The 22,470-nt window shown below is 33.1% G+C and overlaps 2 protein-coding genes across 5 annotated transcripts; both read left to right on the plus strand.

The window, feature by feature from the left end:
- The first annotated feature begins 9,295 nt into the window (after positions 1-9,295).
- LOC108469653 (uncharacterized ATP-dependent helicase C29A10.10c) lies at positions 9,296-17,723 on the plus strand. 2 transcript variants are annotated; one of them, XM_017770622.2, is made up of 9 exons: positions 9,296-9,638; positions 10,681-12,135; positions 13,032-13,220; positions 13,451-13,546; positions 13,626-13,788; positions 13,926-14,058; positions 14,148-15,917; positions 16,028-16,779; positions 16,888-17,723. In XM_017770622.2, exons 2-8 carry the CDS (start codon positions 10,782-10,784, stop codon positions 16,475-16,477), a joined length of 4,155 nt encoding a protein of 1,384 aa, XP_017626111.1. In that variant the 5' UTR covers positions 9,296-9,638; positions 10,681-10,781; the 3' UTR covers positions 16,478-16,779; positions 16,888-17,723. The 2 variants fall into 2 exon arrangements, with proteins under 2 accessions (XP_017626111.1, XP_017626112.1); XM_017770623.2 differs by having other exon boundaries at positions 9,297-9,638; positions 13,629-13,788.
- A 1,073-nt stretch (positions 17,724-18,796) lies between these two features.
- LOC108469932 (uncharacterized) lies at positions 18,797-22,463 on the plus strand. 3 transcript variants are annotated; one of them, XM_017771060.2, is made up of 6 exons: positions 18,797-19,112; positions 19,777-19,870; positions 20,015-20,191; positions 20,546-20,644; positions 20,993-21,235; positions 21,773-22,463. In XM_017771060.2, exons 2-6 carry the CDS (start codon positions 19,796-19,798, stop codon positions 22,172-22,174), a joined length of 996 nt encoding a protein of 331 aa, XP_017626549.1. In that variant the 5' UTR covers positions 18,797-19,112; positions 19,777-19,795; the 3' UTR covers positions 22,175-22,463. The 3 variants fall into 3 exon arrangements, with proteins under 3 accessions (XP_017626549.1, XP_017626550.1, XP_052884231.1); XM_017771061.2 differs by lacking the exon at positions 18,797-19,112 and having other exon boundaries at positions 20,082-20,191; XM_053028271.1 differs by lacking the exons at positions 18,797-19,112; positions 19,777-19,870 and adding an exon at positions 19,871-19,983 and having other exon boundaries at positions 20,082-20,191.
- The last annotated feature ends 7 nt before the right edge of the window (positions 22,464-22,470 follow it).

Raw genomic sequence — 22,470 nt, forward strand, 5'->3', positions numbered from 1 at the left:
GACACCCAGTGTCTTATCGGCCATGCCAAAGTAAATTGGTATCTAGTACCTCATTGAATTTATTCGAAATAATAATCTTGACACCCAGTGTCTCATTGACTCGTGGTCGAAGTATCCCTGAACTCTTCCAATCCTATGGCGTGCCAACTATATCCGGCTCAGCCCGATACAGTTAATAGGGTTTTCAATTTCAATTTCTCAATTCAATTTCAATCAAAATCCACACCAATCACAAATTCTCATAATTTTCAATTCAACTATTTACATATGCTCATAAAATTCAATTCCATTCAATTCAATATCACAATATTAATTACTTACCTCAGTTTACTTAGCATACTCAATAAGTAATAAATTCAACAATTAACTATTAAATTTGGATTATAGAAATATAAACTGTAATTTTCGAATCACTCCTCGTCGACTTTCTTTTTTCCTTTTTTAGCAGAGGTCTTGGGCACAACGTTAGCTACGGAAATTTAAAACAATTTAAAATCATCAATACACACAATTTCATACACAACTTTTGCCTAAATTCCAATTTAATCCTTAATCAAATCTAACATTATTTTCTTCACAATTTTATTCTTTATTTTCATTCAATTACCACTTAAAACTAAATTTAACTCTCTAATTTCACCATAAATCCCTAAATTTAAAAATTTCCCAATTTAGTCCTTTCTATTTCAAAACTTACAATTTATTTTACAATTCAATCCTTTTCTTAATTCTAACTTGAAATTCTATCAATTTAACCCTAATACTTCAATTTATTCAACATGAATAACATCTAAAATCCACTAATTTTCAAAATTTCAACATAAATCAAGTAGTATTTTGTTCTAGGATTCTAAAAACATCAAAATTACAAGAAAATAGATTAAATTAACTTACCAATCAAGCTTTAAACTTTAAAACCCTAAATTTTCCCTTTCTTTTTCTTTCTCCCTTTTCTTCTCTGTTTCGTCCCCGTCTTCTTTCTTTTTCTATTCTATTTTTATTTCTTTATTTCTTTACTTTATGTTTTATAATATAATTTATTAATTTATTAATTCTTACTTAAATAATAAGTAAAAATAATTTAATTTTATGAACTTAATTTTGACATATGTCATTACTAGCTCCAAACACTTCTCAACTTTTGGTTTAACTCCTTAATTAGTTATTTAACTTTTCTTTACTCTATAATTCAACTTTTACCCTTTATGCAATCTAGTCCTTATACCTAATTACTCTTAATTTAAACAAATTATCCTAATCAAAGCCTAATTAACCACGTAACTAACTTCATAAATATTTTTAATAATTATTTACAATTTGTTTCATGAAAATAGAGACCGAAAATATATTTTCCAATATGAGTCGTTACATTATAAAAATAATTATTTCAAATATCATTATTTTTATATGTGAAATATTTTAACTAATTATTTCAAATGCACATACAAAATATATAATATTAAAATTTCTGCATCCATTTTTCAAAATAAATTACCATGCTCATAACATGGATGAAAAAATATTTTTTCACATATAACAATTATATATATAAAAATTGTTATACCAAGCTATATTTGATAATATGTTTTGATGTAACAAATTAAAATGCTTTTGAATAAAAGTTGAAGTTGAACAAAATTGACAAAATTATATTTCAAATGAGCCTAAGAGATATAATTATGATCCTACTACTTTAAAATCTTAGAAAAAAATTTTGAATCAACTTTTAATCAAGTTAAAATAGTTTCAATCGAGTTATACTTTTTCAATCAAATTTAAATTGTTTTAAAACAAGTCAGTATAGCTCCAAGTCAAAAATTATCGATACTTGTTAACCAAGTATTGATAGTTTTTAAAATATCGGTACCCCTCCAAAAGCTAATACCAAATTGACATTTTGTTTCTCAAATATTTTAGCTAAATATCGATCTAGTATATCGATATTTCTGGCTCCAACGATCTTTGAGTTTTGCATTAAATGCTAAAAATATCGATAACTTGTCAGCAAGTATCAACACTCGTGTTTGCAAGTGAATTAAATGCACTGATTATTTCATCCCCAACAGCTCTATTCAATTCTTCAACAACCACAATGCTTGGAAATCAATTAAGGGGTATAAACACCATCTTTCAAAAATCCTACAACAACAATAAAGATTATTAAAGCTTAAAGATCAATCAAAACAAACTTGTGCTTTCAATTCTCAACAATTTCCTTTATACACACTTGTAAGTTGGTGTTTTTCTTGCATTTGTGCTCAATTTATAAATATTATGCTCTTTTAATGGTTTGTTCTTAGTTCGCTTATTTGTTATTCTCTTTGAGAATGTTTTGTCTTAGTGTTTCGGTAGAAATCTTAAGGTGTTTGTAATGTTAAATCTTATCCTCAAAAGTTGTCAAATTAGTAAAATTAGGGAAATCTTTAGTTAAGGAAAGCTAAGGTAGTGGAGTAGGCAATTAGGGTCGAACCACTTTATATCGCCGTATTTATTCTCTGTATCTATTTTCTTAGCATCCACAAATTTTTAAAAGATCAATTCACCCCCTCTTGACAATTTTGAGTTGATTAATCGAGTTTGTCGAAACCATTTTTCGAAAACGGAAATCGACTTGATTTTGAAAACGAAAAAAATGGAGTCGCCAAGCTGTCGAAACCATTTTTCGAAAACGGGAATCGACTTGATTTTGAAAACGAAAAAAGAGAGTCGCCACCGATCTTTATTAGGTGTGATCCGATTACCTTTGTTTTAATAAAACATTTTAGTTTACTAAAACAATGTTTATGGTCTATGAAACTCGAAAGAACGGGTTTGGGAGTCGGGTACGTACGACAAGGCTACTTGAGTTCGGTAAGTCCCTTCTTTTTACCAGATTTGTAGTAAAAATCAAAAAGGGAATTAAAAAGAAATTAAAGAAATGAAATGAAAACAAAAAAAAAAAAATTCGGAGATCAATCTCTTGCTTGTTTTTCTCTTTTTTGATTGCTTAATGTTCGTAACCGTTGACAAAGAAAAGATATTGGCTTTTAAAGCCAATCTACAAACCGTTCCTTTCATGTTTTTTGTTCTTTTGCTATTTATTTCTCTGTTTCTCGCGTGCTTTCTCTACTGTTGTATTTGATTCTGTTGCAGGTATTGTGCGACACGTGGAAGAGGAACTGATCAGGGGCGTGGTGGTTGGCTCGTGAGGGTGGCGTGCGGCGGCCTAGGGGCAGACCGACCTAGGTGCGGCGCACCAGGGTTTCCCTTAGCTGAAAGTTTTAGTTTTTCTGGGCTAGGGTTAGAATTGGGTTTGTTGGGCTTGTTGGGTTTGGGTTATTAATTATTGGGCCACATATATTGTAAATGGACTAAAGAAATTGGACTTTTTTAATTGTTTATTTTATTTTGGGTTTTATTTTGTTTTATTGGTCTGGGCCAAAATTGGCTACTACAGAGTTAACAAAATTAACTAATATTTTAAAAATAAAATATATCTAACATAACATATATATTAAAAAATATTTTTATTAGACTTAAATACTCATTTAAACTGAAAATCGGTAACAATTTTTTTCATTTTAAAATTTAATCTTAACAAAAAAATCTAACTTCAAAATACTATTAGCTTCATTATACTAGCTTTTTATTTTCCAGGTTTGATTTTTATGAAATCTAGATTTGATATTTTTTTCTCAATATCTTCTTTATGCTTCTTTACCAGCCCACACATCTCCTATCTTCTCCCTTCCACCCTTAACTCAGACGCCCAACACTACCCCTCTCGCCTTCAACCGCTCGTCCACACTCTTTATAACACACCAAAACAAAAAGTTTGTCAAATGATGCATCACACAGAATCATATACTGTGTCAAAACAAACACTTCACTTATTTATATTTATCTTTATTTTACCAATAACACATCAAACAGTAACCAGATATAGAGACTTCGTCGAGCGGGTTGTTACACTCTCAAGCTCCACCTCCAAGCTTCTTGCACAACCCACCAAAGCAATAGTTGATTGAAGAGACAAAAGGGAATGTTTAGGGTTTCTCTGGTCAAATAAAATCAAAGAGAAAAAAGAGTCAAGACAAAAGATTGTGGTGACTTTGGTGATTAATTTTAAATGTGCAACTTGATTTAGTGATGAAGAGAAAAAATATTTGAGCTTACTTGTAAGAAAAATATTTCTTTAAAGTTTTTTTTTGAAAGACGAATTCATTAATTCATTCAATAAATGAAACTATACAATTCAGAGAGAAAAAAAATAGCAAACACTCGTCGTAAATGATGAATGATAAGCTCCATCAATATAACAAAAGCTTCAGCCTCAACATCAATAGAATATTATGACACGTTGACAATTGGTTTTGTCACAACTCAAGCACGATATATCTAGAGTGATTGCAAGCACTTAATACGATAATAAAATCAGCCCGAATGGTCCAAAGCGGTGAGCAAAAATCGACAAAAAAATCAAGTATTCACCAAACTAGAAAGGACGACAACAAAATCATCTCTTAAATCACTTGTAAAACTAAAATTACATGCATAAGCAAGACTAAAAAACGTGCTACAAGAATAGACAAAAAACTTCTAAAACTGAATACTTATTAAAGAATGGAAAAACAAACAAAAAACATATAAAACTCAAGACAATACGGGTCCAAATCGACACGTGAAATAATTTATTATTATGAAATACTCTTAAACTAGAAACAAATTAAGAAGTTGACGAAAAGCCACCTACTTTCTAAGAAAAATTACTGATAGTCGGTAGAGTTTTAGCGAACAATAGGAACTGTCATTTGTCTATCACAACTTGTGAAGACAACAAAAAGACCCACAAAATAGATCTGCAAACTGAAAAAGAGAGAAGACGTGTATATTGAATGAGAATAAGAAAGAAATAAAAGGGTTGATAGGAGAGGAAAAAGGTGAGCGATAGTTAGCCCGGAGGCTGACACCGTCCCTAAGCAAAATAAAAGATAAGAAGCAAACGGCTTGGAGTATTTCTTTGAATTTTGAGCATTTTGGATTTATTTTACTACTTTATTATTGTATGGATGGTATGAGATTGAATTATAGAATGAAAATAAAATTGATTTGGATGTAAACATAACTGATGATGATGATAAAAAGAAGTTGGGTTTGTTGCTTGATTGGGTTTTCAATAGTTGTACTGGTTGATTCCGATTCTTGGTTTAGTTCCTGGGATAATATGAAGCAATTAATCGCAATATTTTAAGGTAAAAAAACCAATTAATCGCAAGTTTTAGAATTAGGGAAAATGAAGCAATTAAACACAACATTTAAAATTTTGTTTTCAAGAAATCTGTTTAATTTAATTCTTTTACTTTCAAAAATTTTAATTTATTTGAACATTTAATATTTTTATTATTTATATTAAAATATATTATGAAATCACCTAAAAGCGTCATGTCTATTTCAAAAAAAAAACCCAAAACTCTTGACTGAATTATCAACTTGGGACCAAAAAAAAAAACTATGAGTACATACTTAGGAGAAAATGATAAATTTAGAGGTTAAACAAATATTTATCCCTTTTATTATATAATTACATATTTATTATTTTTTATATAAAAACATGTTATTCATTAAAAACATGAAATAAAAATAAAATAAAAATATGAAAAATATGTTTGTTAATTAAAACTCGAAAATAACATAATTATTAATTATTTTTTTAAAAAAATTGAAATAAGTCTCTAACATGGTGCTGTTCTATCATATCAAAATAGACCTATTTCCTTAAAACAATCTATATTTCTATTTTTTAAAGTGGCATCTCTTACTAATTTTATTGAGAGAAAAATTGTTTTAATTAATAAATAATAAAATTTATAAAATGGAAATTTAATAAAATATGCTTTTATATAAATTTATGTTTCATCAACCAAATAATAAAATATATAAATAAATCAAACACGATAATTTATTCATAAAAAAAAAGTATATGCGAGTAACGTGGATAAGATAAAATGTCCAGAGAAAATTGTGCAACTTTGGAATTTGGAATTAAGGTTTAATTTTCAAAAAAATTAAGAATATTAGGGATTAATAAAGTAATTATTACATGTGAAAGTCCTTAAATAAATATAATAGAGACAGGAAAGGCCTCTTTAGATAATAATTTTTGAAGCTAAAGTTGAAATTGTGATTATAAAAAATTCAAGTGGATTTAACGTCTTATAAAATTAATGAAGAAACATGGGAGGGCTTTAAATGATGATTGCCCTTCCATTCCATTCATACTTTAAAAGTAAAATTTTGTTCATGAAATTATTTTAGAAAATGTATCATGTTCTCGAAGCTTCAATGAGAAAATATATTGTTTTCACTTTTCGATGTAACTTCATTTGAAAATTATCGTAAGACGAAATTTATATGGATAATTGATAATTTTTAAAATGATTTTCATAAATACTAGAAATCATTGTTAAGAAAAAGAGATTGTAAAAAATAATTTTCATTAATACAAATTTGTATACATAACAAATAAATCAAAAGAAGATTTTAAAATATACAAATACACAGTATGTAGGAATATTTTAATATATTTTATTAATTATCTATTTTAATTAATATATTTTTACATCATTGATCATAAATATATTTATTATCATATTGATAATTTTAATATATTTTATCAGGAAATATAATTCGTAAAATAGATTTTAGAATATAATTTCAGTTATAATAATATATTTCATAAAATTATGCATTTACCATAAATAAATGTAATTTATCTAAAATATATATAAATATAACTCTATGGTGATTTAATTGAAGAAATTATTTATCATAAATTAAATCACCATAGAATAATAATATATTACATAATATTATTAATTAAAATATAATTATTTATCTTTATTGCAATATTGATACAGAAATATATTCAAAAGTTAACAAAATTAATATATTCATAAATAATATACTATAATAATAAATTATAAATATATTATTTTAAAATATAATATATCATCAATTAAAAATTTTAAATTTGTAATAAATCACCATTAGATTAAATCATCAATATTATTATAAAAATAATTTATTTATAATATTATTTATCGTAAATTAATATATCATCGATATTGTTATAAAATTAATTAATTTGTAATATTAGTATTTATCTTAATTGATGATATAATTTATAAAAATATTTTTAATATTATATTTATTTCCGCTAATCTTAATAAGTAGATATTATTTTATTTTGATAAAATTTTTATTTTTAAAATTGATAATATGTTTAAAATATAATTTTATTAAAAATAAATTTAATGAATAATTAAAAATAAAAAAAAAAAAATAGAAAGAACACCACTTGACACAAAGATAAGATATATATATGATTGGCTAAATGTCAAAAAAATATTAATTCTTAAAATAGGTTAATTTTTTAAAAACTTAAGAAAATAAGTAGTGTTTGGAGAGAAAGTGTGAACACGCGTGTTCAGTTGGACGAACTTACCTGTTGACATGTCAGGGATAAGCTGGACACGCTTTCACTCTCATTCTCTCTTTAAAAACTATCTATTTACTTAAAAAAATTAAGAAAAAACCTATTTAGTTAAATAACTTTTTTCTTACATATATTTAAGTTGTGGGGATAAAAATATCTAATGTGATTTGTTCATTGTTTTACCATAAAATTCAAAACCTCCTTTAAATTTCATAAAATAGCACTTTTATCTTATTATTATCCAACAAATAACTTTCAAAAATAATTATTCTATGAAAATATGTTATCTATCGCTATATTTTAAGAAACCGTGACGTTTATTCTAAAAAAAAATGAAATCTAATTCTTGTATTTAAAAGGTTAAGACACCTAATTCTTCAATTTAAAAATATTAGTAAAACCATTAATAATATTAATAATTTTTGTTAACATTTTTATTTAATATGTTTGTTTTTCACTAATTATATGTTACATTATACGAGGAGGTCTAATTAATATGTTAAAAATGATAAATTTTGATGAAAAATATCAATAACATTAATGATTGAATAGATATTTTAAGTTGAAAAGGAAAAGAGATTTAATTTTTAGGTTTTTAGATATAGGATTAAGTTTTAAAATTTCTCCAACCTAATTATTTAATACATTGGTAAAAATGATTAAAATGTTACTTAAAAAATATATTATCTAATTAATTAATCTTAAGAAAATACTATGCACGCACTTAAATCCTTCAAAGCTCATAACTTACAATAACATGCATACAATCCAAATTACTAATTAGTTTGACAAAAATCAATAGAATGAATATAGTACTGAAAATGTAGAACAATCTTATTATTATTTATTTATCTATAAAAGAATAATTGGAATTAAAATCAGGCCTTCACTCTAATATAAAAATAATAAAATAATACTTAGCGAAATTACAAAATACTTGTATTTGCAAAAATTAAAAAGGGTAGCACTTTTCCGTCTGTAGTCCAATAATAAAATAGTGAAATGAAATTGACGTTGCTCGAAAAAGTTAGTTGGTATTGGTTCAGATAGCTAAGGCCTAAGATTGATGATTCTAAACGTTGGCATGAGCAGGAGGATATAACAGTCATTTGAGTTGATATTAATTGTTACTTTTTTGGTGTTCCATGTCATTGCTGATGACTCATGATTCATGACCATTAAACTTTTTTTTTTCTTTTATAATTTTATTTTGGAAAATTGGAGAATCGTGATAAGTAAAAAATGAACGGGCATTAGACTATATGAATGGTTCTTCTCTTGAAGTAATTATTTTACCAAAAAAAAAATGAACGGGCATTAGACTGTATGAATGGTTCCTCCCGTAATCGTGCAAAAAGTCTCATTTCTCTCACGCGCCTATCCATCACCGTACACCCACGACCGTATCGGTAGTGGCAGTTTCGTAAATAAAGGACACCATCGGCTGCACACGACAGCAGAGAAAACCGGCAGAAACACCTCGCTGTCAAATGAGATGGTACGACGGTCACCTCGGAACGCACGTGGGAGAGCAATATAGCTGCCTCACTTCCCCCTATGAATTGCCGAAACTAGCCCTCCAATACACCCAAAATTGGTTCTCGTCACCATAATTGGTTGAGGTGTGTTAACTTTATTTTTCTTCTAAAATTTCTTGCACACAATTATCCCGACGATGATCATGTGGGATCCCCGTGGACCCCAGCAAAATCAACGACGATTAGCTCTCTAGATACAGGATTCTTACCTGTGAGTATAATACACGCAAACCAAACCTCATAGCCAAACCGATAGATCTTCTCTTTTCGCTAATTTCCATAAATATCCCCAATCCTTATTTCTAAGTCTACCAGTCGGTCGGTTCTATACGAGGTGGTTTCCGTAAATTCAGTTTCATCGGAAGGATAAATAAAATTTTTATAAGAAAAGGAAAAAAAGGCGTGGGATTTATTTATTTTTAATTTAAGGGGAAATAATTAAATTTTGAACAGAGAAAAGACCGGCCGGTTAGATGGGCTTGTTATTTCCTTATATAAACCCCTTTCCTCCCTTGGCAAATTGCATTCTAGTTTCAATAGAGAAAGAACCTCTCCCTCATATTATATTTATTCCCTCTCTATTTCTCTCTCTTTGGCTTCGCTATTTTCTCTACAGCTCTCAAGAGGTAAAAGAAATAATAAAATTAAAATTTTAATTTATGAAAAAGGAAATTCTCTCTCTCAAGTCTCAACTGGTTTTAATTGTTTTTGTGTTTTTTTGAGATTTAGATTATTCCGAATATTGGAAAAATGTTGGAGGAATGAAATTAGACGTTGAATCGGAGAACAGAGACTTTGACCTTTTGATTGTTGCATTGTTTGGATAATAGGTCTTTGACGTGTTTTGACAAGTTATTAGGTTTTCTTATCTTGATCTGCGAAAGGTTTTAGCTAACGGATTTGCTAAAATTCGCGGATTTGAAAGGAACGGAAACGGACCATAAGTATTTAGATTTATGCTCTTTTTAAAACCCTAGTTTCTTATTGGTTTAGGGAGTTTCGATCTGGGGATGATTTGAGGTTTAATTAGGTAAAGGTATTATGTGTTTTTCGAGATTGAACTTAGGTTAGTCTTATTTAGGGATCTTATGATTCTAATCTAGTCCCGATTGGAATTCCGTTTTTCAATTTAAGCTAGTTGCAATTGGGGGACGGGTGAAGTTCTTTAGGTTTTCGAGTAATGTTCACATTGCATCCAGTTAAGTCAAAACTGTTTGCTTGGTTTGGGTACTGTATACTGTTGATTGGTATTGCTTTAGTTTAACTGCGCCTTTCAAAGTAACCTTGATGGTTTATTGTGATTGTTTATGTTGATTTTTTTTTCTTTGTATTTTGAATGATTTTGATGCATATGTTTGGAATTGCTGAGTTGATAGGTCATAGGTTTGTTTTTGAATCTGTTTATTAATAAATAAAAGGTGTGTGTATGTATGTAAGTGGATGTGTTGATATGGCAATCAAGCTGGTTGTCATTTTCCTTTTATTTTATGATAAAAGGGTTTTTTGGTTGAAATACTTAGCAAATGCATTGCCTTGCTTAAATCTAGTTTCGTGTTTCTTAACAGATGTTCGCCTTTGTGTTTCTTAACTGGATATTGTTTGCTTAAGCTAGCTGCTTTTAAAGTTATATTTCCTAGTTACACTGATGATTTTGTACTTTAATTGCAGCGTCGTATGCCATGTGCATTTTTTGCTGAAACAAAAACACAAGAAGATCCAGTTAGATATTGTAAGAGTAGTCATATTGCTTGTATGCATTTATATATGAAATGGGCTCTCGAGGAAGACTATTATTTGATCTTAATGAACCTCCCGCCGAAGACGATGAGGAGAGTGATCGAGGTATCTGCATCCAGCCACAAAAGGCACTTCCATCAGCAAATCCCCATGCTACTGACTTGTTTGTGACATCATCAGGTTCTCAACGAATAGCAAATAACCATGCATTCTCACATGCATCTACTGGCTCAGGTTTTCAGCCTTTTATTCGGCCTAAAGTTTCTCCTAGCCCTGAAGTAGGTGTTGAACCCAAAAGAACAGGCGATCAGAATTCTAATTTGGCGTCGTCTTCTTCAAGGTCAAATATTAGTGGGGAGATAAAATCACAAGTAGCAGCTTCATTTGTTTCAGGTTCTGCAAATGCTCAGGCCATGGAAAGAGAAGAAGGTGAATGGTCTGATGCTGAGGGGACTGCTGATGCATATGGAAACTTTTGTATGCATGAAGAGGTTAAAGCTTCTCAAGAACAAGGTGTACAGGAATTGGAGTCTAATGCTTTAGGTGTGACTGTTGAAAGTGTTAGTGCAGCTGAAAACAGCCATTCTCCATTAAGACTGGAGCAACATCTGAATGAACAGAAGGGCAACAGTGTCCAAATTGCAGAAGGTGACAGTAAAGATAATATATCCATTGATGGTCAAGAAGAACCTGTGTTGGTGCCAAAACAGAGAGAAGTTAAAGGAATTGAAGCAAGTCATGCGCTGAAGTTTGCAAATAATCCTGTAAAGAGGAAGATAGACCAACAGAAAGAAGCAATGCTGGGAAAGAAACGGAATAGGAAGACCATGTTTCTTAATTTGGAAGATGTCAAACAAGCTGGTCCTATCAAAACCTCTACTCCAAGAAGGCAGAACTTTCCAACACCAGTTATCACACGTACTGTGAAAGAAGTTCGCACTAATCCTCAATCTGGTGAACGTGCTGGAGAAAAGCAAGGTCAGCCAATAAATGAGGATCAGAAGCAAGTTGATTTACCATGTAATGATGGAATTAACCCTGCAGTCGAGTTATTTGATCATAAGTCTGAATGTGATGGTGATACCAGTTCTGGACTACTTGCCAGGCCTAGGAGGTTAAATAGTGACACTGAACTTTCAGAGGCTCATCTACCTCCCATACCAAGACAGAGTTCATGGAAGCAACCTGATTCGAGGCAGCTTAAGAATATGCAGTTTTCTAATAGAAAGCCAGCTCCAGTCAACCAAAGCTCTATGGACACCAAGATGGTAAATAAGAAACATCTTCCTTCTAAAAAGACAACTGCTACCAGTGCACCTTATCAGGACACATCTGTGGAACGCCTTATACGAGAGGTGACCAGTGAAAAGTTTTGGCATCACCCAGGTATATGCTGGCAACATTTCAGATACTTGTCTGACTACTTCTAAACTTCAAGATATTTTTACATTTTTCACCTCCTGCTTGCTTTACAGTTTCTTATTATTTTTCTCATGCCAGTTATCCATGTCCCTTCAATTATCGCTCTATGAGAATGGTAATGCTCAAAGGACATGGAAGGTGATGAGATGTATATTCTTATTGTGGAAGTTGGCTTTTAATCGTATTGTTGCTATTGACTTATTTGCTATATCTATTAGCAGTAATTCTCATGATCTGGTTATTTCTGAGAGAATTTCTATTGCAGAGACCAATCGCATCAAATATCTGTGTAGTTCTCTGTACTCATTTACTCTATCTCTCATTGAGTTGGAATTATGTGTTTTCTGGATATTTTTGTGTTTGAATAAACAGCTATTGAAGTTCTTATTTGCTTGTATTGCATGTTGGGGGAGACTTCTCTGGGTACAAATTCTTGATTTGCTACTATACGTTAAGCCTTAGAATATTAAGTCAGGCCTAAAATTTGTAATTCTGAAGTCATTGATATGAAATAATGGAAAAGAAGTCATTTAAGTATATGATTGTAACTATTTCGTTCTTTTGTATGGGGCTTTTGAAGATTTGTTCACACATTGCTCAAGCTATGTGACTATTTTTTGAAGCAATTGAAGCAATTTCCTACTTTTTTTTCCCTCTTTTGGTTGGCGGCTTATAGATTGCATCATTTCTAGGTATATGCAAGTATTCACTATGTTATGATAGTTGGCTACTTTAAAGGGTTAGACTGAATTTCCATTCATCTCTAGTTTGCTTTTATCATTTCATTCTGTTGATTTATTAAAATTCTATGGGCTATCAGCTCTGACACCTGCAATTAATTTTTTCACTTCATGCATCAGAGGATACTGATCTCCAGTGCGTTCCTGGGCGGTTTGAATCTGTAGAAGATTATGTCAGAGTATTTGAGCCTCTACTTTTTGAGGAATGTCGTGCACAACTGTACAGCACATGGGAAGAGTTAACTGAATCAGCTTCAAGAGATACACATATAATGGTCCGCATCAAAAACATTGAACGGCGAGAAAGAGGTAAAAGTGCCTGATTACTGTTTGTAGTCCACATCTTTGTAGTCTTTATCTTAGTTTTTAAAGTGGCTACTTCAGGTTATGGGTTTTGGTAAGTTTGGCAATTGTCATTTTATGATTCTGGTTAACTTTTTGGTTCCAGAGTCGAAATGTGCTCAAATATTTTTGGGATCATGAGCAAATGTTTATACCAGTTCTATTAATTGGCAGAAAATTTGCTTTTATTGGTTCAGGATGGTATGATGTGATCGTTCTTCCTGCTAATGAATGTAAGTGGGTATTTAAGGAGGGTGATGTTGCAGTTCTATCAGCTCCAAGGCCTGGATCAGGTATGACATTCGGGAAAAAACTTATTTTCAGATATATTTCTTATGTATATCTTAGGAATGTTTTACATCTTGTGTGAAGCAGTTAGAAACAAGCGCAACTCATCTACAATTGAAGAAGATGAAGACACTGAGGTTAATGGACGTGTGGTTGGAACTGTTAGGCGGCACATACCCCTTGATACTCGTGATCCTATTGGTGCAATTGTTCACTTTTATGTTGGTGATTCCTATGATTCAAGCAGGTATATAGAGAAACATTGCTTATTGGCATTCTGTAGTTCTGAATGCACTTGTATCCCCCCTGCCCCACCTCTCTTCTCCCCAGCGTTCCTCCTTTTTTGTGTGTTTTAATGTTAAATTCACATATTAAATTTTACAGCAAGGTTGATGATGATCACATTCTGAGGAAACTTCAACCTAGGTCGCTTTGGTATCTGACAGTTCTTGGATCTCTTGCAACGACCCAGCGTGAGTATGTGGCATTGCATGCATTTTGTCGTCTTAATTCTCAGGTATTTTATTCATAAATCTTCTCTGGCTAGCTTTAGTTCTTGTTGCTTGATGTATCTACTAGGGTTAATCAAGTTTCTCTCGTGCACAGATGCAAACTGCTATCCTTAAACCTAGCCCAGATCACTTCCCAAAATATGAGCAGCAATCTCCAGCTATGCCTGAATGCTTCACACCAAATTTTATTGATTATTTACATAGGACCTTTAATGGGCCTCAGCTTGCAGCAATCCAGTGGGCAGCTACACATACAGCTGCTGGAACAAGTAGTGGGGTGACAAAGAGACAAGAGCCATGGCCTTTCACCCTTGTTCAAGGGCCTCCAGGAACTGGCAAGACACATACAGTCTGGGGGATGCTAAATGTCATTCATCTGGTTCAATATCAGCACTACTATACCTCCTTGCTAAAGAAATTAGCACCTGAGAGCTATAAACAAGCTAATGAGAGTAATCCTGATAACGTTGCAATGGGATCGATTGATGAAGTCCTCCAGAACATGGACCAGAATCTTTTCCGCACCCTTCCTAAACTCTGCCCAAAACCTAGAATGCTGGTTTGTGCTCCTTCTAATGCTGCAACTGATGAGCTTCTTGCCCGTGTTCTTGATCGAGGATTTATTGATGGTGAGATGAAAATCTACCGTCCTGATGTGGCCCGAGTTGGGGTAGACTCTCAAACACGGGCTGCTCAGGCAGTTTCTGTTGAGCGGAGAACTGAACAACTTCTACTCAAGAACCGTGATGAAATTTTTGGACATATTCAGACTTTAAAGGCTCGTGAGGCCATGTTATCTCAGCAGATTGCTACTCTTCAAAGGGAACTTACTGCTGCAGCTGTTACTGTTCGGTCCCAAGGTTCTGTTGGTGTTGATCCTGAAATTCTTCTTGCTCGGGATCAGAACCGAGATGTACTGTTGCAGAACTTGGCTGCAGTTGTTGAAAGCAGAGATAAGGTTCTAGTTGAGATGTCTCGCCTTCTCATTTTAGAAGCTAAGTTCCGTGTTGGCAGTAACTTCAACTTGGAAGAAGCCCGTGCTAATCTTGAGGCTAGTTTTGCCAATGAGGCTGAGATTGTATTTACTACTGTCTCAAGTAGTGGGCGTAAATTATTCTCTCGCCTTACTCATGGTTTTGATATGGTTGTAATTGATGAGGCTGCTCAAGCCAGTGAAGTTGCAGTACTTCCTCCCCTCTCTCTTGGTGCAGCAAGATGTGTACTTGTTGGGGATCCCCAGCAACTCCCTGCAACTGTCATCAGCAAGGCTGCTGGGACCCTCCTATACAGTAGAAGCCTTTTTGAAAGGTTCCAGCAAGCAGGGTGCCCAACAATGTTGTTATCTGTGCAATATAGGATGCATCCCCAGATCAGGGATTTCCCATCTAGGTACTTCTATCAAGGACGTCTTATTGATAGTGAAAGTGTTGCCAACTTACCTGACGAGGTTTACTACAAGGACCCTTTGCTTAAACCTTATTTATTTTATGATATTACTCATGGCCGAGAGTCCCATAGAGGTGGTTCTGTTTCATACCAGAATGTGCATGAAGCAGTGTTTTGTTTGCGCTTGTATGAGTACCTACAGAAAACCTTGAAATCTTTGGGTGTGCCAAAAATCACAGTTGGTATAATAACACCATACAAGCTGCAATTAAAATGCCTACAACGTGAGTTTGAGAGTGTTCTAAGGACAGAGGAAGGGAAGAGGGATATCTATATTAATACTGTAGATGCTTTCCAGGGCCAGGAGCGTGATGTTATTATTATGTCTTGTGTCCGTGCCTCAAGTCATGGGGTGGGCTTTGTTGCAGATATTCGACGAATGAATGTTGCTCTTACTCGTGCTAGAAGGGCTTTGTGGGTATGAGTTCTTTCTTCTAATCTTGTATGCTATTAAATTCTAGCTCTGATCCATCTCCAATTACCTTATTTTGTGTTTATTTTCTTGAATTGACGTTAATGTTTGAACAGGTTATGGGTAATGCCAGTGCTCTGGTGCAATCAGATGACTGGGCAGCCTTAATTGCTGATGCCAAAGCTAGGAATTGTTATATGGACATGGATTCTCTCCCCAAGGACTTCACAAAAGACTTGCTCCCCAAAGAATTTTCAGGGCCAAGGGGACTTTACTCTCCATCACAGGGTAAGGCTTCTAATATGAGAGGTTTAAGGTCTGCTGGACCAAGACATAGATCACTTGATATGCACATGGAATCCAGGTCAGGAACACCATCAGAGGATGAAGATAAGTCAGGCACAACTGTAATTTCTAGGAATGGGAATTATCGGCCATTTAAGTCGCCACTGGATACTTTTTTGGATGATTTTCATCCGTCAGGTGACAAATCTAGAGAGGCCTGGCAATATGGTATACTGAAGAAGCAAAATTCTGCTGGTACAATGGGGAAAAGAGAGTCCTAGGCATTGGTTGTTGTCTACGAACTGTTTTGGCTCATGGCGGTCCGTGGAGCAGAACTTTATTTATAATCCTTGCATTGAAATTATGGAGCTCTTAGCTCCATGAGTATTGAAACAATTTGTTGGAAGTTGGTGCCAGACTTGTGTCTGATAATTGCCCTAAGATGAACAAGTTGAGAGGGATTTGCATGGGTCACCAGTGAACTTTTGCCAGTCTGCCATGTTGATTCCTGCTAGGAAGTGGATGATCTGGGGGGTAGGATGTATGAGATCAAACCCTAGATCCACCCAGACAGGCTTCGAAGGTAAGAAGTATATCATCAAGCCAAAATTATTGACTGAACAACTTTTAATGTAAATTTTTATACGTGGGCACTACGACTGTCTTATAACTAATGCTTTCTCTAAACCAGGAGTTGAATGCTGGCATTAAGAGTTGTGCCGCCCTACAATATCCCTTTGCTTGATAATTGATTGTTGCAATCTGCTATTACTTGGATGAAGTCTTTAATCGATACAGTTGGGCAGTCATTTCAAATTCTGGTGCTCTTTGACTTTTGTCCTTTTCCACAATACACAATGCATGGCCGACTCTTCAGTTTGGGGATGTGAATTCTTTTGGATCTGTCAAATTTGAAGTTACATTCATCAAATTTACAAATGCTTGCAAAATGTCAGAGGACGAGTAGCGATTCTTGAGCGGGTGTGCTTTGCAGAATCCTAAGAATCAACCTCTATCAAAGTTGCCGTATATATTCTTTGAACATGGAGATGCACTTCGGTGATAACTTTTTAGTTCTGCAGGATACGGGTTGGTTAACCAAGTATTCTTTGCTTTTGTTCTTTATGTTAATTTTCCTTGGTTCTTTAAACCAAAAGACTTAGATAGAAATAGGACACACCTCCAAAATTCTGTATAGAGAAGTAAGACTCCTAAAAGGGTACAGAATTGTGCGAGGAACTCTCATCTAGCTGACTTTGTGTATACAGCTTCAGGTGGAACCAAAGAATTCTTTCTCAGCTGCGAAAAACCTCAGCTGCTGTTTTTTTTTTTTTTTAAACTTGAAAACCATCAAATAATGGCCCAAGGTTTTAAACTATACTATTTGTTTTATTTTCCTGTGATGAGATGTACTTTTCCTCAGATTGCCATTACTTAAAAGTAATGCGGGGGATACAATTTATGTAGCGATGAACATATCCGTACATGATTCAATTTATTATCTTAAAAGTTCTCTCAAGTCTATAACCAGGTATCAGTAAGAACAACTCAACAGGTTGCTGTTTGGACACTATTTGTTCTTTTGCTTTTCTGCCGCGTTCCTGCTTACCAAGAAGATTGTTAAGTGGGTGAGCTTCGCTGTCAAAACCAAGACCATATTAAACTGTAAATCGAAAAAATTGAAAAGGTTGAAAAAAACAGGGTGTAATGGGATAAATCTTCAAAAGGGCATTTTATTTAATTTTTCTTTCTGATAGCATCTACAATCCAAACCTGTCCTCTAGCTTTGCCTAGTTTCCCCGACATTTTCCTGCTTTAAAAGGTCTATTCTGCCCTCGATGGGTAATTACTTATTCATATGTTGACCTGCCTATTTTACAGCTACCAAAATGGAAACACACCCCAGTTTGTAATTTTTTTTAGTTCATCAGGTAAACTACAATGATTTATGTTTTAGTCTCTTTTTAAAATACTTATTGAATTATTTGAAAATCAAGATTTTCATTTAAATTATTAAGTTATTCATTTTTATTGAATTATTTTACTTTTTAAAAAAATTATGGTAGTGAATTATATTTTGGTTACTTAAATTCAAAAGGTTATAAAATATTTATTAAACTATACAAAATTTTCATTTAAATCACCGATTATTTGAAGTTTTTATTCAAGTCACTAGACTGTTAGTTCTTTTTAAAAAGAAATTATGCTAATGAGTTTTAAACAACAATTTGATAATTAGTACCTTCAATCGGTATTTATTGATGAGTAGAAGATTAAATTTAAAATTTAGGTTAATTTAACGATCAATCTTGGAGATCGAAAAAAAAAGCTATTTGAAAATTAGTTCATGAATTCATGATGTTTAAGTTCGTTTCATAAAAAATATTGAATTGTAGGAAAGAAAAAAAATGAGAAATTTTTTATTGGTATAAGTAATGCATGCAAAAAAGACTATATAGTAACGATTTTAATAGCTTATTAGCTTAAATGATAATTTTTAAAGTTTAATGATCAAAATATAAATTTATTAATAATTTAATAACATTATGATATTTACCCTAAAGTTTAAACCTAATTTCTACCTTGGCGTCTCAGTGATCAAAAAAAAAAAAAAAAAAGGTAAATGGGGACACCCATTCTAGAAAAGTTAGAAAAGTTAGAAAAGTTAGAAAACAAGGCTGGATCCGAAAAGTACATACTTAAAAACAAAGGAGGAGTTAAAGGAACCCCAAACTTCCCGGTTTCTCGAATTGATTGCATGAGACGATCCAAGTACATACCATCAACGCCACGAACCTCACCGCTCCTATTTCTTAAGCGACACCCTTTTCATGGTTGACCTCTTTTTCTTTGATTTTTACCATCTGAGCTTCCACCCCTGAAGTTGAAGATCCCATTCCTCCTTGAATCTGTCAGGTTAGTTTGCTCCTTCCTTTACCATATATGCAGACTTACTTTTGGTCTTTAGATCTTTTCACAATTTGTTTACTTCCAGCTGCAAAAATTTCCTGTTCATCTTATCGTTTTTATTTTCCCCATTTTCTTGTAAGCTGATTGGACTGTTTTATATCCGAAAACTTATGCGGTGGATAGAATTTGTCATCAGGTGAAAATAATGTCATTTATGCCAAATGCCTTTCTTTGGTCTAAAATGTTTTGGATGAAATTTTCCATCCCATATACAGACTTCTATATTACAACAAATTATTTTCTTCTTTGATTTGTTGTTTTGTTGGACAAACTAAAGGAGAAGGGGTTGAGGTGTAAGTAAACGAAGCTTTTGTGTTACCGATGATCAAATTCTATAGTAACACCTTGCTATTGAAGATGATTAGCCCAGAAAACTGCTCAGCAATTTTGGGCTATCTGGTTTGTTAATATAGTCTTCAAGTTATTCGTTTGATCGTACAGATCATTCACTAATTTCCTTAATCTAGCTTCCTATGATTTTGAATAATCTTTTTTTCTTTTATGGAGGATTGGTAGCAATTTCTATGATCCCAAAGGGAGCTTCCACACCAATTCATCCTTCATGATCTTATGCAATTTCTCGTTTCTGCATTAAACTGTTAACATACAGGGAAACATCTATTAAAGCTATGAGTGCTGCATTGAAGAAATCCTCTTCAAATGGCTCTGATGAGTCTGTAACAACTGAAGAGCAGCAGGCAAAGGCATGTTCTATTTATATGATCTCTGATTCCTTGTACCTCATAGATTATCATTTTGACCTATCATAGATCTTGCAAGTTGAAGCAAGCAAAAGCTTCTTTATATGCCGTCAAGAGTAAAGCTTTCTGACCTTTTGATATTTGCAGATTAGTGAGATAAGAAAGTTGATAGGTCCATTGCCTGAGAAATTGGCCATTTATTGTTCTGATGCAGCCATCACAAGATATTTAAAGGCGCGAAACTGGAATGTCAAGAAGGCAACTAAAATGCTTAAAGAGACCTTAAAATGGAGAGCAGAATACAAACCAGAAGAGATCCGCTGGGTATGCTACAATTCATCCTCCTACAATATGTTGTTTTGAATAGGGAATACCAAATGCATGCAGAATTTACCCAATCCAGTTTGCTTGTAACAGTTTCCCTTTTTCTTTAATCCATTTTATTTTGAAATTTGAGGGTGCTAGGCTATTGGCAATGAGTGGCCTGATGATCTTTCTTAGAAGTTGCATTCTTTTGCATTCAGTATAGTTCATTGAATTAGGAATTTAAATCTATGGACTTAACCTAAGAGTAACGCAAGTCAAATTTACTTATTATGGTTGAAATCTTGTCATTTTGCCGGTTCAGGTCAACCTTTATGGCGCTTTTACAATTTTGTGCTTTTTTGTATGATATAGGAAGAGGTTGCTCATGAAGCAGAGACAGGGAAGATCTACAGATCAAATTATATAGACAAGCATGGAAGAACAGTTCTTGTCATGAGACCTAGTTGCCAGGTTCCCTCTGACTTCCTTGCCTTTTACTTGTGCAAATTTACATCTGGTATTACATAAAAATTGAAGCAACTTTGAGTGAAAGGTGTCAAAGTTCACTCCAAAGAGTGCCCTACATCAGCAGAAGGATAAAAGAAATGAATAATATAAGATAGACCCCAATCTAACTAAGATTTCTGATCATGGTGGTTAACATATTTGTCCCAATAATAGGATGTTACACTGCCTCTTAAGCATTTAGCAAGTCCTAATAAAAGGTCAATGTACCGGTTTCTTACAGATTAGTAAGCATGTTACTTAGCTGTACATTGATTACCCTTGACAACTTAGTTACATTTGTTTTGACTACAGAACACAAAGTCAACTAAAGGACAGATAAGGTATTTGGTTTATTGTATGGAGAATGCAATTTTAAATCTTCCTCCAGACAAGGAACAGATGGTCTGGTTGATCGATTTCAATGGCTACAACTTGTCACATACATCAGTGAAGGTGACACGGGAAACAGCACATATTTTACAAGACCATTATCCAGAGCGTCTGGGCATGGCAATACTATACAACCCACCCAAGTTCTTTGAACCATTCTGGAAGGTAACCCCTTTTTTGACATTTTTTCCACTTCTTCTTTTTCTCTTGCTTTCTTGTTAAAGAACATAAAATTTTTACATACCCATGTGAGGTGTCTCAAGAATATGCGTACATGATTTGAAGAGATCTCTATATGTAAGCATATGAGTTAGCTAGTAGTTAATATGGAATTTGGATACACGGTTCCTAGTCAGATTTTGCAGATTTAAAGAGATCCGGATTTAATGTAGATTTCAACTTTTATATTCTTTTTGGTTTTTCGATGGTATTCTGCCTAAATGGTAAACACAGTAATAAATAAGAGATTACTAGGCAATGCTAGTTTGAAACATTTCAGCACTCTAGTCGTTTTTCATGTCAATATGTAACGTGAAATTCTTCCTTCCAGCATTTAGATCCAGCACTATGCGAACTATTATTGGTCTTCCTCCTCTTTTAGTTTACAGATTATGGGCTGTGTTCAATGCCATTTTTCGTTTTGTTAATGTAAGGACATCTTATTTTGCATTGATACGATATTGGGTGCCTGTTTCTTGACAGGTGGTGAAACCATTTCTAGAACCCAAGACTCAGAACAAAGTAAAATTTGTTTACTCTGATGATCCCAGTAGCAAGAAAATAATGGAGGAGCTTTTCGATATGGAGAAGCTGGAGTCTGCATTTGGTGGAAATGATGATTCGGGTTTCAACATTAGTAAGTATGCTGAGAGGATGAGAGAGGATGACAAGAGGATGCCTGCATTTTGGACAAGGGGAAATCCTCAATCCGCAGAGCCACATGTTGATTTGAATTCGCTTGATTTGAACTCGGATTCTGATGCTTCTGACAATGGCAAGGTAGACAGTTCCCCTAGTCATGTTTCTGACTCTGAAACCCTCTCTCCCAGTGAAAGTGTCATCGTCACAAAGGGAAGTGATAATGGCTCCACCGAAGTTCATTAGATATAGAAGAGACTCGAAGCCTGAACCTGTCTTGGGTGAGGTAATAAGGTATACCATAATCTGACCATATGCAGCGGGAGTCGATTGTTTCGCTGTTTTAGTTAAAAAATATGAAGCCAAAAGTAAATCTGCTCTCAATTTTTATCATTGTCGTTTTATACTAAAGTTTAAATGAATGACATCGTTCAATTAATCTAATGTATTTGTATCCCTCGACAAGAGATTGCCTTGTCAAGTTACTCTTTTTGCTTCTCAATAAATTCTCAAAACTGATTCACTGAAGTGAAAACCTTAAA

The sequence above is a fragment of the Gossypium arboreum genome, chromosome 5 (genome assembly GCF_025698485.1).
Source record: "Gossypium arboreum isolate Shixiya-1 chromosome 5, ASM2569848v2, whole genome shotgun sequence".
Classification (NCBI taxonomy): Eukaryota; Viridiplantae; Streptophyta; class Magnoliopsida; order Malvales; family Malvaceae; genus Gossypium; species Gossypium arboreum.